At 40.3% G+C, this 18,376-nt stretch overlaps 1 protein-coding gene across 6 annotated transcripts in view; it reads right to left on the bottom strand.

Annotated features, from left to right (window-relative positions):
- Nucleotides 1-15,550, bottom strand: part of Mcm9 (minichromosome maintenance 9 homologous recombination repair factor) — a 76,074-nt gene extending 60,524 nt beyond the window's left edge. For 5 of the 6 annotated variants that reach the window (XR_004768436.1, XR_004768435.1, XM_035440348.1 and 2 more), the window contains exons 1-7: nt 15,309-15,440; nt 11,833-12,143; nt 10,213-10,529; nt 9,349-9,430; nt 6,825-7,025; nt 3,682-3,807; nt 2,190-2,309 (exon numbers count right to left, since the gene is read on the bottom strand). Coding sequence is in view for 4 of the 6 variants with exons in the window: in XM_035440348.1 (XP_035296239.1) it covers nt 2,190-2,309; nt 3,682-3,807; nt 6,825-7,025; nt 9,349-9,430; nt 10,213-10,529; nt 11,833-12,136 (1,150 nt within the window). In the remaining 2 variants the exon portion in view is untranslated. Of the gene's footprint in view, nt 1-2,189; nt 2,310-3,681; nt 3,808-6,824; nt 7,026-9,348; nt 9,431-10,212; nt 10,530-11,832; nt 12,144-15,308 lie in introns of all 6 variants that reach the window. The other variant, XM_027402093.2, reaches the window with a different exon arrangement.
- Between the last annotated feature and the right edge of the window lie 2,826 nt (nt 15,551-18,376).

The following is an 18,376-nucleotide window of genomic DNA, read 5'->3' as shown; positions in this document are numbered from 1 at the left end:
TAAAATCACCAAGTAAAGCAATTCACTGGAGTATTTATTCTGATTATGAAAACCACTTTGCAATGACATATGTTTAGGTCTTTGTATCAATTTTTAAATGTATAACCCATTGTCACAAAAGTTTGAGACATAAACTACTGCCTTTTACTATTTTAAATGCTACTGCTTTGTAGAATTTAAAGATAAAAAATAAATGAATAATAACAGAACTATTTAAATTAAGCATTAAGAAATTAACATGTAGGGATTTCCCTATTTAGCCTCATTTACAGATATGTCTGAATTACATCTAAAAGGTAGATACCATCCCCAGACCCCCTTTTTCCTTTTTTTATTTTATTTTATTTTATTTTTTTTGAGATAGGGTCTGTCTTTATAGTCTTGGGTGTCCTGAACACGCTATATAGATCAGGTTGGCCTTCAACTCACAGAGATTCGCCTGCCTCTACCTCCTGAGTGTTAGGATTAAATGTGTATGCCACCACACCCAGATCCATTTCCTACATACAAGCCTCTCTCTCTCTCTCTTTCTCTCTCTCTCTCTCTCTCTCTCTCTCTCTCACACACACTGTCTGTCCATTCACAACAGTAAAGAGCTAGGTGAGTAGGTTGTGAAGTTATCATTTGAGTTAAAGAACCACTCCAGAAACGGAGGAGGCATGCATGCATTTGCTCATGCAAAACCTTGTCTGATCCTTAATTTTCTATTATTATTTTGCCTTTTAGTTTTAAGGTCTAGTTTTACTAAGAGAGTCTATGGCAGGTAACAGTGCTTGCTGCCAAGCCTGACTACTTGAATTTAATACCCAGGATTCACATGTTGAAATTCACACAGTGAAGAAAACTAACTCCCACAAGTTATTCTCTAACCTCCATATATGCACACACAAAATAAATGAAAGGTAATATAGAATTTAAGGAAAAGAAAAGCTATGGCATAGTTTTATATCACAATCCACAGAGATATAGTATGACCCTGCAACACAAATATGCATTTATATGAAAAAAATTTTCGTGAACATGGCCCTTTGCTGCTATGCTTTATTGTGTGCAGCCTGACTAAAGGATTGCCAAAGAATGGCGAAAGGCTACTGACATCTTTGGAGTGGGGAAAATGTAGCAATAAGTTTCTACAGTTACAAAATCTTTACTGATCTTTTTTCTCACATTTAGATTATGATCTCAACATTGAAAACAAAGGAAAAGTGCTAATTCACCTTACATTATCATTAACACTTTGAAGCCATTAATAGTCTGACATTAATAGTTGCCTGCAAGATGGTATGGGCTTGTTTCTCATAACACTCCTCATAACTGCTTAGGAATCATTTCATGTAATTAGTGTCTTCTTGACTTTAGCATGTAGAACACATTGGGCCATAAGGATTTTAAAATGTACAGGCAGCACTCTTTACAGACTACTCCTTCTCTTCTGTGTTCTTACTGCACAGATCGCATCTTTTCAGCAGTTGGTAATAGTGTTTAAAGTCCTTAGATGGGACTATTGGGATGCTTACTTTTATGATGAGCTTTATAAGTGTCTCATCAGAACTCTGAGACTATAGAAATGAGACTATCTTAATACAGCACCTACAAAAAATGTGAAACCGAAGCCCTATTTCTAGAAGAACAGGAGAAATTATCAAAACTGTAAAAATAGAAAACACTAAGACACATTTTAAAAATAATTTCTCCTAAATTTCCTGTCACTTTATAACAAGATATTGAGTCTGTCTGTGAAAGCTTTTAAATATATTTGCTAAAGTATTATTACAGTGTACGAATGAAATCTCTGATAGTACATATGTGAACATATACTTTCTAAATAAACAAATCTAAGAGGTGTCATTAGGAGCCACTGTTTTCCATGAAAATGCCTTAAGCTATATGCCACCTACCTACTTTTAAACATGAATTTCACTATTTTGATGTGCTTGGTAGATCTTTATAAAATAATATCTTTACATTTTCCTACATAAAACTAAGTTCCATACAGAGGACATGAACCTTTTTTCAACACTTTCTTAATAGTACAAATGGATGTTAGATTTCCTTCAATTTTTGGCAGTAACTTAAAGTAACTACTTGAAATGAATCCTACAACAGGTAAATTTTCATAAGAAAATAATTGTGTTAGTTTCTGTATTAATGTTAATTTAATTTACTTAAAATTGTCACACACACAGTACCTGCACTAGTAGATCCAATTCCTGTGGTCAATACAGACCGTGGTGTAATCTTTGCTGCATATTTGAGGAACTGCGATTTACCTGTGCCAGGATCCCCAACCAATAAAAGATGAGATTCACCTAGGAAAAAAATGTGTAAAGGTTCAGAATTCCTAAAAGATCTGTGAACACAATATAGCTAATAAAAGAGAAAGTGACCCATATTAAATGCCAACACATTTTAAATGGCATTTTGATAAATTTTATGCAAGGTTCTTCAGGAAGGAGTTAACAAGAATTCCTTAGAAAAGTTAGTTGTCTGTCACTAATACAGCAATTTTTGGTTACTGAATGTGACAATGAAAATTTTAAATCTTTTAATAGAGTTTGTGCTATTTCCAGATGCTGAGGCCCATGTTTAACATTTTTAAAAACCTTGACTTATAACAACTTTCTGTTTTTCTGTCTTATTTTTAAATCCAAACTACTGTGATTAAAGCTATCCTATCATATAAGTCCTACAAGATTTTCTGTTTTTTAAAATACCTCTAAATGTTGGGGATTTTATAAGTGCTTTATACATATCAAATCATTATGATTATATTAACTAAAAACATTTTCATTTATGTAAATTTTCATAGCTTAGTGAAGTATCTACCTTAAAATTATTAAGAACTCAATTTTCCCATTTAACATAAATGGACAAGCCTAGCCTATGGTAAATACTTATACTGGACAAACAAATTTCTTTAGTAGTAAGTATTTTCTAAATATATTAATAAGAAACCATTATTTAAGCTTAACGTTTAACAAAGTGCCTTTCAGATAACAGATGATCAAGATATACAATTTATAAAGTGTTTCTGTTTATTTGTTACTGTACTATATGGTCTTAGAGTTCTGCTAACAACCTGGCTTAGAGTATTGCTCTTTTAGTCTTTGGGTCAGCTCTGGTTATCAACAGCCCTGTGTGTGCCATGCTTTCTGCAGTTGTCTGCCATCAGTGTTGCACTTGGAGTAGTCTCTGCTTGAATGTGACCTACAGCAGCAACTCCTGGCAGATGGCTTGTCTGCTGTCTACCAGCAGGAGAATCAGCAGGCAGACGACTGTGAGCAGCAGTCCACAGTCACAGATGGAGACCAACTTGGAGACACTAAGACACCATTTCTAATCTCTCACTCCTTTTTTTGGAGACAAGGGAGCCAATTTTGTGGTACTTTACAGGCTTGTAGTATATAATCACTGAAAATTTAGTGATTTCTTTTATCTTCCTGGAACTAGAGAACCTAGTTTCTGATAAATATGGATATAGGGTATATGGAAAAATCCAGGTCTGAGAAACTACAGGCAGTTAGCATACAAAGTAATGTACTTCATTTTGGTATTTTCAAACATATGCATCAGTATAACTCACCACTCCCACCTTCCAATAAGCAGTTTTTGTTGAAGAAAGAAAGGGTCTCTCATCCCCTCTATGTTAGTATTTCCCAAAATGTGGCAGCAGGTACTGACCTCTGACCCTTGTTCCTGCAGAATCAGTTCTTTGAATTCCACCAGCCAGCACCATGGCCACAGCAAGCTTTACTAGATACATCCCAAATACTTGCGGACATAAGCTGGCCAGTATTTCATTCCTCCCTGGGAAGTAAGAAAGATCAGGAGTTATCAACAGGTTTTCTAGAAACTCTAACTGAAATCTCCCTATCCTGCAGCCGTTTTCTTATAAACATACTCTGTGCCAATCTAAAAGGACAAAGGAGGCCAAGTAAAATGAGGAAAGAGTGTGAGTAGTTTTATTTAGGTGGTTTTGTTTTGTTTTGTTTTTTGAGGCGGTTCCACAAAGTAGCCAAAGCTGGTTCCAAATGTGCAGTCTCCCAAGTGTTAGGATTATAGGTATATGGCACCATATCTCACTAACCTTTTTAGGTTCTAAATTTAGTGCCATGAAAAGAGTGTCCTGTCCCCTCATCGCTCCCATGACTCCATGCCACCTACTCAAGATTCTATAAATTTGTCATACTGAATTAAAACAAAGTAGTTTCCTTCTCTTTCAACATTTAGCTATTAAGCCTCACTCCTTAATATAACAAAGTCATATGTCCTCTGTAAGGTCACTAAAGGTCACTAAGTATCCCACTACTTAGTTAAAAGGAAATTATCTAACTTTTTTTAAAGAGGTAAGCTGAAGCTCCTGGAGCTTCTGAAAGTATAAGAGAAAGAAGTAAAGCCAATCCACTTTGCAAGTTGACTTGGCATTTGTTCTGATTGCTTGGGAAATTGTTTTATTTGGAGTAAGTTATGTATTAGCATATTAAGATCATTGCAGACTATAACCCCAGTAATCCAAGGTGAAGATCTTGAAAGTCTAATTGTGTGCTTTCAATAAAAGCACAACATCTGGGACTCACTTTAGCGTATTCATAAATAAAGTATTTCATCCAGTCACTGGTCTGGTCAGTCTACAAGATTCTAATGAGTCTTCCCCGAGCCTTCCCATGGTTGATAGCCCCATGTAAAAGGCTACTGTTTGAAATGAATCAGAATAGTTTTTGGTTTGGGGAACACAACCAGCTGTTGAGCTACTTCCCATCCAGTAATGGCTCAATATTGACTCAGTGTCAAATAATTGATACTGATGAGCCCAGAACAGCAGGAATAGCAAAGAAAGGAATCCTTCAATTAGCAGGAAGCCAGAAGGAAGATGCAGTAAATCTAGGAAGTACATTAACTACTAGAGGAAACCTTTTCCTTTCTAGATAGAAATCCTAGAAAAAAAAGTCAGAGCTCTTAGGCAAGAAGACTTGAGGTTCTGACTAAAATCCAAGGGTTACACATAAAAACAGAGTGGACCCAAGAAACATGTTTAAGAGTACGTAAGCTAGGCCAAAAACTATCACATGCTGGCAGAAGTCTTGCAGCAATGGTAAAGGGCACAGGCTTTAGTGTCCAGCCTACACATGGGTCCCAGAGCATCTTGGTTGACAGCCTCAGCTTTCCTGTCTCCATTTGCCATGGCTTTATCATGGAACACAGTGCATTCAGTCCCTTCTAAACTTCTAGTGTTAGACCATGTTATTAGAGTGTCTATGTCAAGTTTCCTACTTAAACTTAACTGCCCTTAGTCACCTTAAGATAATTCAGTTAGCACAGTATGAGTTCAAATGGCTCCACAGACCCAAGTACTGTGTTTGGGATTCTGTCTAGCACCTAGTGCCAGGCTCCCTGCAGATCAGAACAAAGCCACTTGTGGCTCAGCCTAGGCAGTTCCCACAGTTTCAAGTAGCAAGTCAAACCCCAAGAGGAGCAGCATTGGAGTGCAAAGGAAAGATGCCCTTTGGATATAGCTTTCTCCATTCCAGCAAGACACATACATAGCACTTCAGAATGGTCAAATACAACACACCTGTATCTAGGAAAATAAGAAGGGGCTCTGATTTAAACGATGTCTCCCTAACTATTATATGTATTTTGTCCTTTATCTGACAGATGAGTTACATAGCTACAGTTTTCTAATTACAAAACAGACCTTCATCAACACAAAGAATTTGGGTCTCTCTTGGGGGGGAAGTAGGGTGTAATGAAGGCAGATGAGCTCTGGCACTGGAAAGAATAAGGAATGAACACAGTCAAAAAAGAATTATACATCCTTCTAAAGACCTGTTCAGTCAAAAACTGCACTTAAAAATGTATGATTCGTAAAGTGCTTGCTTAGTCAAGCCACAGTGTGAGATCTGGGCTCATTTCTATGAACCTCATCAAATAAAGTCCAAGGAATTACACATGGAATATTAAAAAAAAAAATTGCACAAAATAGAAGCAAACTGCCCTATAGACAAATGAAAGCCTTATTTTGTAAAATAAGTGTCTAGGTCAGTTTATGACTTGCAAATAATAATCGTTAGATTGGAGGCAAATATTTTTCTCAGGATACCTCCAAAGAAAAATGAAAAGAAAGATTTAATGCATGTCTTAAGCATGTGGGTTTTTTTTTTCCTAATAAAAAGCATGCTCTACAAACCCAAGGCTATGGTGTGTTATTTCATGTAATACATGGTATGTTCACAGTCAGAATTACTGCCGAGATGATGTGTTCAATGCATGATCTCCATCAGTCTTTTCCATTTACTCCCTACTTTAAATCCTAAGCTAACAGTGAGTTATCTTTATTTCAGAATGTGCTAGAAATCAATGTATGTGATGCATAAACGCATGAGGACTGACCTTAGTTTAATCCCCAGCATCCACATAAAAAGCTGGATATGGTGGCTCATGCTTATGATCCCTGTATTGGGGGGGGGGAGAAGTGATCACTGGGGCCCACTGCAGCACATCTATGAGCCTTTTACCTGAGTCAGCCAACTTGGTGGGGGTGGGGGAGCACAGACACACAGGTGATGGTCCTTGAGGAATAACACAAGATTGACTGACCTCTGGCTTTCATATGCACACATAATTAATGCACACAGAATTGCACAGACACACCACACACAACAGAAAATGCCAGAAATGGACTTGGATGAAAGCCTGCTGTCAGAGACACTAACTAATGACACCCCTTGAAGAAAGCCACTGACCTGCACACCATATAAGCTGTCTGCAGATCACATCACATTTAACTACTAAGTTGAATGCCATCAATTATGTTTGTCACAAACCTGCAAAGGGATCACTCTTATAGTGTTCCCAAAAGTCTTCAAATTCTTTTCGAACTTCCTCATCCATTACCATCCCCGAGGACTGCTCATTATTCACTTGGACATAGTTGGACTTCAAGACAATCTCCACTTCACAGCGTGCATCTCGCTGAAAGGGCTTCCACCTTTGCATTACAACCCCATAGATAGTGAGGTCATCCCCTAAGGAAAAGTAACACATGAGTACATTAGCAAGTTTAGGACAAAACACCCCATATCCATATCCTCAACCCCCAACAAGTAATTGTTTCAGAATAGTTAAGGTCAAAAGTCAGCAGTTTTAGTTTTTGAAATCTGGATGTAATAATCACAATTATTACCCCTTACTGGGAATAGTGTACTGGATGATTTACTTATCACTGTTCATTGGACATTTTCATTCTCTTAAGAGACTAATCAGCCAGAAAGTGAAACTGCATTAACTTGGAATTGGGAAAGGAGACAACCTTGTGCTGACTGGCATGTACTGTAGTTTCTTGTGGTTAGTTTTTACTTTTTTGCTAATATTTTACTCACAGTCTCCTGCTTTTTTCAATGAAGGAATGAAGGAATTAATGGATACCAATTCTACTTCAAAGCAGAAAGTAACAACCAACTTGCTCCTTCCTACCTGAGGAAAACCTATTCCCGGTAGGCAGATTCTCACACATGTTTTTATAATGCCTTTCACTCTAAGTCTATGAGGAATATGTAATCTGCAGAGCTTTTGATTTCCTGGAGAAAGGCTCCTTAGTGCTTTTTTTTGTTGTTGTTGTTTTGTTTTTTTGTTTTGTTTTGTTTTTTTTCGAGACAGGGTTTCTCTGTGTAGCTTTGGAGCCTATCCTGGCTGGAGACCAGGCTGGCCTTGAAGTCACAGAGATCCACCTGCCTCTGCCTCCCGAGTGCTAGGATTAAAGGCTTGCGCCACCAATGCCCGGCTTCCTTAGAGTTAACTGCATAAAATTATTGGTGCTACTGCACATACTACCAGGCACATTTCTAGCTAAATGCACCATAATGCAAAATGCAGATAGACAAATACAATAAATATGTGTTTTACATATGTGTTTCTGAGAGCTTTCATAAGGAATGCTTGATGCCTGTCAAAGTCAACCTGGAATAATGGCATTTTACTGTATTTCCTCTTAACATTTTAGGTGAAAATTACTGGAATAAGTTTACATGAACACTTACCCGAAACATCCCCTTATTATCTTCATTCTAATGAATTTTATTGAAGTTTCCACATTCATTAAATGAGGAACTTAACTGTAGATATAGTACCCATTAGTAAAAAGCAGACTTCAGTCAACAGTTGATTATATGGAAAATGCAGAGTAATGAAGAGTGGCCAAGAATAACGTAGTAATCTTATTATTGTTGGATTGGATGTAGATCCTAGTGCCACTGTTCTTGGGCAAATTATCTGACTGAATTGTCAATGAAAATTAGATTATAAAATATATATAAATGGAATCTCAGTAAGTATTAGCTATTATTGTAATAAAATTAACTTGTATTTGCAGAGCACTGAAAATACACAATGTTTTCATACACACAAATATTTATCAAATGATAGATTCATGTCATTGCAATTGTGAAGTTCACAGTAACAGAATATTTAAAATGTTTGTATTTTTCTATAGTTAATATGCAAACTGTCCATGTAGCTACAGATCTTCCACTTAAACATTCCAATCCCTTTGTGTACCACTCCCTTCTCCACCAGCTTTAGTCTTGTGGACATCTGTAGTCAGTTGTCAGCACTATCATCAACTTCACTGCTCTGAGGAGTGTAATTCCTGGAGGGCAAGGATTAAACTATTTCTACCTTTTGGTTTCTTAGGTTTAGGAAATTAGCTTTGGGTAATGAAACCAATGGCTGTTAACAGACTGCTTTTATCTTTATTATTAATGGCAATGGAAAGAAATAGAGCTTAAGATTTCAGTGCAGACATAATTCAGTTTCAGTGAATTATAAGGAAACATATTGTTCTCTACTAAAAAATAATCGTTTTCAAAATCAGCATCACTGTGTATTTAGTGGCATTTGACAGGCACATCCTGCATCCTTTGTCTACCACATCCACGAGCCCCCTTGTTAAGATGACACTGTTAAACATGACCCACTGATGAGAGCACTGGATCACAAGTCAGTGATCTGGACCTTTGCTCCAGTTCTGCCACTTCACTCTTTAAAAGTAGTTCTGGTCAGTAAGCAGGCGGCAGGGATAGACTGGTAAGGTCCAGTTCAGCTCTTACCTCCCTCCCTCTCCTAGCCCCACTTCACAGGATGAACATGTAAAGCCCTCATCCCTTGTCAGTCATCTTGTGGAAAACAAATGACTTAGAACTTTGTATACACTACCAAAAGTTTACTTTTGCTGGCCATATGCAGACCCAGCTATTGGGGGTGGGAGGGAGCTGAGGACCACTCAAGCCCAAGAGTTAAAGACTAATGGGAGCTACACAGAAATGTCTCAAAAGCAAGAAAATAACTCCTTACCAGACTTACAACTGTCTACTAAGTCATCTTCCAGGATAACTTTCATAGATCTCGGAATACTTCCAACAGCCAGTCTTTGGACCTACCAAAGAAAGCATAATGATAAACATGAGTTTGCTTAACTAGATGCTATGTATCCAAGATGCAGTAGGACCTGAAATGGCTCCATTTCTCTGATGGTAATCATGTAATTTGATTTGATAGGACTTAAGGAATTTTCTTCTTGAAAATGATGACTAATAGCAGTTTAAGAATTCACTGGATCTCAAGGCAAGCCTGTCTACATAGTGAGTTCCAGGACAGCCAGGGCTACGTAGTGAGACCCTGTCTTGAAAAAACAAAGAATTCACTAACACTAGGGCTGGAGAGATGTCTCAACTGGTCTCCCAGCTGACCAGTGTCACAGTTACCTATTACTCCAGCTCCATAGGATCCACCACTCTCAGGCATCTGTGGGCACCCACATACAGAGACCCATACACAGACATAAAAATAAAACTTAAAAAATAAGAATTCATTAAAGTAGAATAAAGCTAAAACACCAAATATGGAAAATATCTCTAACCATAATCTACATTGTAGATGGATAAAATAAATATTCAAACCGACTTAAGTGACAAAATTTTAATATTAAGTGGTTCTAAAAATCTCATCAGTGCTCTAAAACAAAGATTATTTCATGGTTTCCAAAACATATATTCTGATACATGTTTGACAACTTTGACTTTGATCTTCCACAAGGTGAAGGCACAGGGTAATTTGTTTCCATTCTGTATTCTCCAATCCCAGCCATTTGGCTCTGGTACAAAATAGAACCTCCAAATTTGTGTGTGTTTTTTTTTTCCATCTGGTTCGATTATTTACCTGCTCCTGGATTTTGATTTCCTGGTAATCCCGACATCTGGCTGGAGATGAAGACATGTCTGAGAGGCAAGTGAATTTTGAGGAATCACAGCTCTCTAAGCTGGGACATGAAGATGGCCGACAGAAAGTGTAATACTGCTCAAAGTCAGCCTGCACCACAAACACATGCTTGCATTTGTTACACATGTAATCCCGCTCATACTCCAGCACCTTCACCAGACTTGTTCGAATCACTGTCCCAGTGACAGAAAGAAAGTGTCCCACATCCTTGGTTTTAGGGATGTGTTCTCGTACCAGTTCAGGACAAACGGGCAAACCTAATGGAAAAATAACATCAACAACTTATATTTTGATAACTGACTCTGCAAAATGTTATATCTTTCCCAGAAAATATAAACAACATAGTTTTAGGGGGAAAAACTTATGTCTTATTTTTAACTTTACTGTGTGTGGGTAGGTGGGTAGGTGCCCATGTGTGGAGACCAGATATTCATGTTCAGCATCTTCCTGAACTATTTATGTGGTATTTGTGACCATGTCTCTCACTGAACCTGGAATTCACCAATTCCATGAGAATGGCTGGTCAGCAAGCGCCAGCGACTCTCCTGCCTCTGCTTTGGAGTGCTGGGATTACAGATACTCACCACCATATCTGGCATTATATATAAAGCTAAGGGACCAAACTCAGGCCTTCATATTGTGTGGCAAGCACTTGACCATGTTTGTGTCTTACTTTGGAAAATCAGATCATCAACCCAATTAAGAATTTCAGACAACAGAAACCAATGGTCTCTTTTGAAAGCACATCTCTAGAAGCTACAAGTGGGACTAAGAACTAACTGATTCTCACAAGAAAGCTCTCAGTAGCCTCTAAATATACAACTAACTACACTTAGTGGACAAACTACTGCCACCTGTCACACATCAAATCAATTCATTTAGTCACCACTAAATAAATCAAAAGCATGTACTCAACATCCATGTATTAAGTTCCTGGAAGCCGAGTATCATGATGTTCATCGTGACGTATAAGAACAATTTTATAAAAGAGCTCTGAAGATCCCTGGGCAGGATCTTTTCTAATTCACACATTACCAATATTTTATTGTTACTTGTCACAAAAGCTCATAAATCTGCTTTAGATAACTTTATACACACAAAAAAATACTCAGACACAAGTACACCGATGTCTCCATGTTCCCTCCCTCCCCGCTGTTGGCATGGCAAGTATCTCATGTCCCAAAAGACAATCATCATGTACCATATAGAAGATACCTATTTTAAGAATAAACATCAACTATTTTGTAAAATTCTTTTTAGATTTATTTATTTATTTAGTGTGTGTGTGTGTGTGTGTGTGTGTGTGTGTGTCCGTCCAAATGCCAGTGTGCATGTGGATGGAAGAAAACAAATTTTGAGATTCAGTTCTCTCCAATCACACGAGTTTCAGGGATCAAACTCAGGTTGTCAACCTTGGCAGTAAGCACATTTATCTGCTAAGCCAATCTGGCCTGCCCTCAAATTACAATTACTTGCTAATGCTCTGAGTCACATATGTATTATATATTTTACACATCTTCCCAGAATATTGTATGCCACTAACATCGTCTCATGATTTACCTGATATCCTGGCATGAAGATTCTGCTTCATAGAAAACCCCTCAGGCTCAGGAAGGGACTGTAGAATTGTCAAGGCTGACCTTCGAAGCGCACTGTCAAAAACAGTTAGTACTTCATTGGGGAACACAGTGAAATACTCTCCAATTTCCATGTTGGTCTCGAAAAGGGTCATAGCATTAACCACAACTGGGTAGTGAGCGTCTTCATCTCTTTCCTTCAAGATCAGAAGAATATCATTTTTATGGTACTCTGAAACATAGGACTCGAACACTTGTCCCACCAGTGCCACCTGGTCACTATTCATCTTGAATCTAGGTTACAAAAGAGAAAGAAAGGATGGTATTATATCTTTGCTATTCAAGCTTTGCACACAATTTAACAAAAAAAAAAAAAAGATCCTTTACTCATAAACCACCTAGCTTTTGGTCACACTGCAATCACAAAATAAAATATGAATCCAATCTTACCTGTAGATGAATTACCCGTTACAGTTATGTAAAACATGTGCTTTAGAAATCAATGGCGTTGGGGCTAGAGCAGAGGCTCAGTGGGGGAAAGCACTGTCAGCCAAGCCTAAAGACCCCAGTTTGGATACCTGGAACCTCTTCAACAGGCTGGATGCTGTGGAATAACCCTTTTGTACACTGTGAAAATGTGTTGCTCTCATTGTTAAGAAAAAAGCTGATTGGCCAATAGATAGGCAGGATTTGGGAAGCAGAGAGAATGCTGGGAAGAAGGGTGGAGCCTGAGGAGTCCCCATGCAGATGTGAAAGAAGCAACATGGCAAGTTCATAGACCCGTGGTAAACGAGCCTTGGGCAGCCCACAGATCAATGGAAATGCGTTAACTTGAGTTGGAAGAACTGGCTTGGACAAGTCTAAGCCAAGCATTTATAATTAGTATTAAGTCTCATCGTTATTTCAGAGTGACTGCAGGGACACAGAAAAACTTAGCCTACAGCTGGATCCAGCAGCACACATATCACATATGTAATTCAAGTACTACGACTGTGAGATGGTAGAGATGGGAATATTGCCTAGTAATTCAAGGGCCAACTACCCTAAAATATACAGTGCAGCTACAGAAACAAAAGAGACCCTGCCTCAAGGTGGAAGGCAAGAACCAACTCCACAAGTGGTCCTCTGACCTCCATATGCAAGAACAACTCCCAGGAGTTGTTCTCTGACCTCCGCATGCATGCTATAGCATATATGCACCCCCCCTCATACACACACATACATACACACTTTGCTGCATAGCAAAGCATACTATTAGTCAGACTGACAGTTCTAACATGACTAGTGGTTTGCTTTAGGATTGGGCATTGGAGGAAAGTTTTCCTGCTTTGTTTTATTAACATAGGAAAATGATGGATGATGGACTTCAGTAAAAGCAGTCATTAAGGATGTAGAAAAGCTAAACAAACTGACAAAAGGAGCATTAAGGACATGTACTGTACTGCACCTATTTCACTCTCTTGCATCTCTCTCAAACATGTATTTACAAAAGTAAGGAGCCTATCTCATTTCCACATGTGCAGTCATATCACAAATCCTAAACCTACTTCAGCATCAATTTCCTAACATCTACCAGGCATAAACCACTATCCTCACAAGTGAAAGAAGCAGAGACCCAAGGGACAGATAAACAAAACAAAACAGTTTTGTAAACAAAACTGCTCTACAAGGAGTAAAACCACAGCATGAGCAAGAACAAAGGGGGGGGTGCGGGCGCAGGTTCTGGACGGATGGCTTGGTGGTTAAGAGCACTTGCTGCTCTTCTAGAGGACCTGGATTTGGAACCCATCATCAATACAGGGCTCTATAACCCCAGTTCCAGGGGATCTGATGCTACTTTCTAACCTCTGATGGCACCTACACACATGTGCTGCATATAACATTCAGTTACACATATACTCATAAAAGAGAGAAAGAAGGAACAAAGAGGAGGGATTTAATTTAAATGAGGTGAGAAGTCCAAGAGGAGAAACTGTTAGCTGCACTGAGGGGTTCCATTCTAGCTGCAAATGAGTCTTAGTTTGCAAACAGAGCAAGTACCTTAGCAGAGATATGTTTTTAATTGGACTTTATCCAATATTTATCATATTCTACAAACATAATGACTGAAGATTGGTATAAAGTTCAATTTAGCATCCCTTAGCTGGACCACACTGCCTTCTCCCTTCACTGAACACCTGCTTCTCTGGGAGGTAGGAGACGTATAAAGTTACATGACAGTTAAGCCAAGAATACTGGCAATTACTGGAAGCTAGTATGAGATTAAGAGATAAATAAATAATTTTTTTCAGAGAATCAGGGAAAGTAAGTCAACACTAAAACACTAAGCAATAACAACAACAACAAAAAACACCCAGTGGTGGTGGTGCACACGTTTGATCCCAGCACTTGGGAGGCAGAGGCAGGCTGATCTCTGTGAGTTCAAGGCCTGCCTGGTCTACAGAGCTGTTACACTGAGAAACCCTGTCTCGAAAAACAAAAAACAAAAAACAAAACAACCCTCCAAAAAGCACTAAGCAACTTGGTTTTGTTAGGCAATAGCATACATATTTAACCAAGAGTAAAACAGAAAGCATTTAGAAAGGGATCACATAATATTTCACGATATGGTCTTTACTGAAAAAAAAAAAAAAAAAAAAAACAGCACCACTCTCAATAGTGGCTAAATGACAGTCTTTATGAGTTCACAAAAACAGAAAAAATGTAGAGCATCAAATTTAGCAATCTAGAAAAACAACTCCAACATAGCATTAAGAGCATAGCTGAAGAATTTTAGGTTTATATTCAGGACAGGTAAAATTTTGCCTGGTTAGACGGGCAAATTACACTGTTAAATGCGCCGGGTGTTAAAAAACAAACAAAAAATCCTGTTTTGTTTTTTTGGTTTTTTTCAACATCTGTGCAATGAGGCCAGTAAGTTTGCCAACCCATAAACACCGGCATCCCGACACAGACCTAAGCCATTTATTGCTTGGGCCACGATGCCTGTACAACGATCAAGTTCCCTCCATCAAGTTGAGTTTCTGGCGTTCAAACAAATAAAAATAGCTTTATTTTATTTCATACTGTGGCGCCAAAAAGAGCAGTTTTGGCAGGGAGCCTGGCGAGGCGCCCAGAAGCTCGCGCAGCCCCGCCCCTCGGCTGCTGTGGCCACGCCCTCCCGGGGCGCGCGTCTCAGCCCGCGTTGCGCTCCTGCCGCGGGTGCGCGCGTCTCAGCCCCACGTTGCGCGCCGCTCGCCGGTGCGCGCTCATTGCGCGTCTCTCGGCTGCCCGGCGAGCTAGCGGTCCCTGCCGAGCGGAGGGATGCGTTCCCAATCCCGCTTCTAATCCTCAGGTGGTTGGGGGTGGGGGGCTCCCAGCCCCGCGGGTAGTTTAGAAACTAAAGGAAGCGGGTGAGACTTGACGCTAACCCCGGGAGGGAAGCAATCCCCGGGACACGCGGCTGCGGCCGTCACTTACGGGCTGACACGCACTGTCTGGTCGCCGGGGACGCGCTGCTCCCGCGGGTGCTCACCCCGACCCGCGCGGCGTGAGAGGGGGCAGGGCGTGCGCGTGGCCGCTGAAAGGGCCGCCTTACGCGGGGACGCGCAGGCTTCGTCCTGCTGCTTTCGCCCGGTCTGTGCAGAGCTGTGCTTCCCGCCGACCCGAGCCGCGCACGGTCCCAACTTTCCGGCCGCTGCGGCTCTTCCGGGTGCAGACGCAGGCGGGCGCGCGCCCCTACCAAAGCCGGAGGCTGCGAGCGGGGGGCGGGGACCCGAGAGGGGGCGGGGCTATGAGGACTAGGGCGGGGTGGGGTGGGGCAAAAGGCTTTGAGGGCGGGGTTAGGGCGACGTAGGTAGTTGCGGCGGGCGGGAATTCCATAGCTAGGTGACTCCGGGGAGCCCGGGGCGGGGTTAGGGAGGAGCAACAGGGAACCCGGGGCGGGGCTGGGGCAGGGCGAGGCTGGGACGAGGTTGGGTTATGGAGGGGCGGGACGCGGGCGATCTGGGACTATGCTTAGGATGAGAAGTTACCATCTCCAGCAATTTTAGAAGAGTTGTGTGGAGTGTGAGTGTGTGTGAGTGTGAGTGTGTGTGTGTGGGGGGGGGAATGTGTGTGAGTGTGAGTGTGTGTGTGTGTGTGTGAGAGTGTGTGTGTGTGAGTGTGTTTGTGTGTGTGAGTGAGTGTGTGTGTGAGTGTGTTTGTGTGTGTGAGTGTGTGTGTGAGTGTGTGTGTGGGAGTGTGTGTGTGGGAGTGTGTGTGTGTGTGGGGGGGAATGTGTGTGAGTGTGAGTGTGTGTGTGTGTATGAGTGTGTGTGAGAGTGTGTGTGTGTGTGAGTGTGTTTGTGTGTGTGAGTGTGTGTGAGTGTGTGTGTGAGTGTGTGTGTGTGTGGGAGTGTGTGTGTGTGTGTGTGTGTGTGTGTGGGAGTGTGTGTGTGTGTGGGAGTGAGTGTGTGTGTGTGTGAGTGTGTGTGTGTGTGAGTGTGTGTGTGTGTGAGTGTGTGTGTGTGTGTGAGTGTGTGTGAGTGTATTTGTGTGTGTGAGTGTGTGTGAGTGTGTGTGAGTGTGTGAGTGAGTGTGTGAGTGAGTGTGTGTGTGTGTGAGTGTGTGAGTGTGTGTGTGTGTGAGTGTGTGAGTGTGTGTGTGTGTGTGTGTGTGTGTGTGTGTGTGTGTATCTAAGGAATACGTTTTTCTGGTAAAGGTGGAATTTTTCGTTCAGTATAGGTCTCACGTCTCTGATTCATTTCCAGCTAAATTTTATGTGGTGTATGATTATGTATTAGCTTTTGTTTCAGAACTTTCCCAGAAAAGAATTGCACGCATTAATGTTAAAAAAAATCAGTTGTTAAAAATCTGTGTGGGGTTATTATTAAATTTCGTATTCTGTTCCAGTAATGTGTTTATCATCTGTCTTTACAAAAATACCCACTGTCTGGGTTTCCTTGAAAAATACTGAATGCTTTCCACGTAAAATTGAAAACAAAAATGTTTTTCCTCCTCATGTTTTATCAACATTGCACTGTATCAAGAAGGCAAGAAGGTGTCCTAATGAGAAAGAAGTAAACTGTATTCAGAGAGACTAAAACCTATGTAGAAAATAATGAAATGTAAAAAAGGCTACTAAAACACAAAAGTGGTTTTTTACTGAATCTATGATTAATGCTTAAAAATCAATTGTATTCCTATATATTAAGAAATACGAGGACATTGAAAATTTAAACATAACTTGTATAAGGATAAAAAAAAATGCAGGTTTCTTCCCATATCCTTTGACTTCAAGAACAATGTGACAGAGCCTAGCCTGGAAAAATAGAAAATAAACTGTTGAGGGGATGGAGAATTGACTGAGGCTCAGTATGAACCTTGCAACAATAGCTGGACTTTTAGTTCCTGTTACAGTAAATCAATAGGTCTATGATAGCTTACTTAGTAACTAGTGTTTCATATGACTCTTAAAATAAGGGTCATGTTGATTTAGGTGGTGGTTCAGTAGTGTCTGTTTTAGATTTAAGTTTTATTTTATGTCTGTGGGTGTTTTGCCTACATGTATGGATTGTAGCATGGGCATGTCTAGTGCCAGCGGGGGTTTGAAGAGGGTGTCAGATCTTCTGGAGCTGGCGATGGTTATGAGGTATCTGTGGATGTGGGGAACCAAAACCGAGTCCTCTTAAGAGCAACAAGTGCTCTTAATCTTGGAGCCAATTCTCCAGCAAGTCTCTCTCTCCAAATTTCTGAGTGGATGAGTTTAAGAAGCATTTAATTTGCAGTGTATGAAGTTTTTGTCTTGAACAGGAGGAAGATGTGGGCAGGGATTTGTTGGAGCCCATTAAGGAAAGGCTACTTTCTCCCAGTACAGCAAGGCCACTTTTATAGATTTTTATTTTAAAAATATTTCTATCCATTTTGTTAAATAAGGTAGGTGTGTGTGTGTGTGTGTGTGTGTGTGTGTGTGTGTAAGAATAGAAAAGAATCTGAGTTGTATCTGATCTCTAACCCTGGGTATAGACATAACGTTCTGAATGTCAATAAGATTTCAATATTACATCAGGTGGATTACTGGAAAATAAGAGACATCATCCCCACCTGTAAGTGTTCATTCAAATTGGCAGCTTGATGGGCCTGGCCTGGAATCCCAGCACTTGGGAAGTATTGCAGGAAGGCCTCCAGCTCAAGGTTATTGAAAAGTTTCTGCACCCTGATAAGTGTCTCAGCTGACACAACAATCCAAATCAGACCAAATCAAAATGAATTAGAAAAAGCCCATGTTTAATGAATAAAATGCTCCCCGATGACTTTTTGCTCTCCTCCCCCAGAGAGGGTATGGGGAAGACTGATTGAAAAACCAAGTATCTGTTTTCTGGGGACTGATTTAAATACCCTGTGGGAGTGGTCTTGAGCATCTCTAGGGGAGGAGTCATCATTTGGTGGGCTTTCTGAGATGCATCAGGGTTTAGAGAGAGAGAGGGGAGAGGGCTTGGGATGGAACTTCCACCAGAACATTCCAGACTCTGATATATGGATGCCAGGGGCTGGTGTGAAGCTTCCAC

This window comes from Cricetulus griseus, chromosome 2, assembly GCF_003668045.3.
Source record: "Cricetulus griseus strain 17A/GY chromosome 2, alternate assembly CriGri-PICRH-1.0, whole genome shotgun sequence".
NCBI lineage: Eukaryota > Metazoa > Chordata > Mammalia > Rodentia > Cricetidae > Cricetulus > Cricetulus griseus.
The sequence above is the reverse complement of the archived record's forward strand: the minus strand, read 5'-3'. Positions and strand labels throughout refer to the sequence as shown.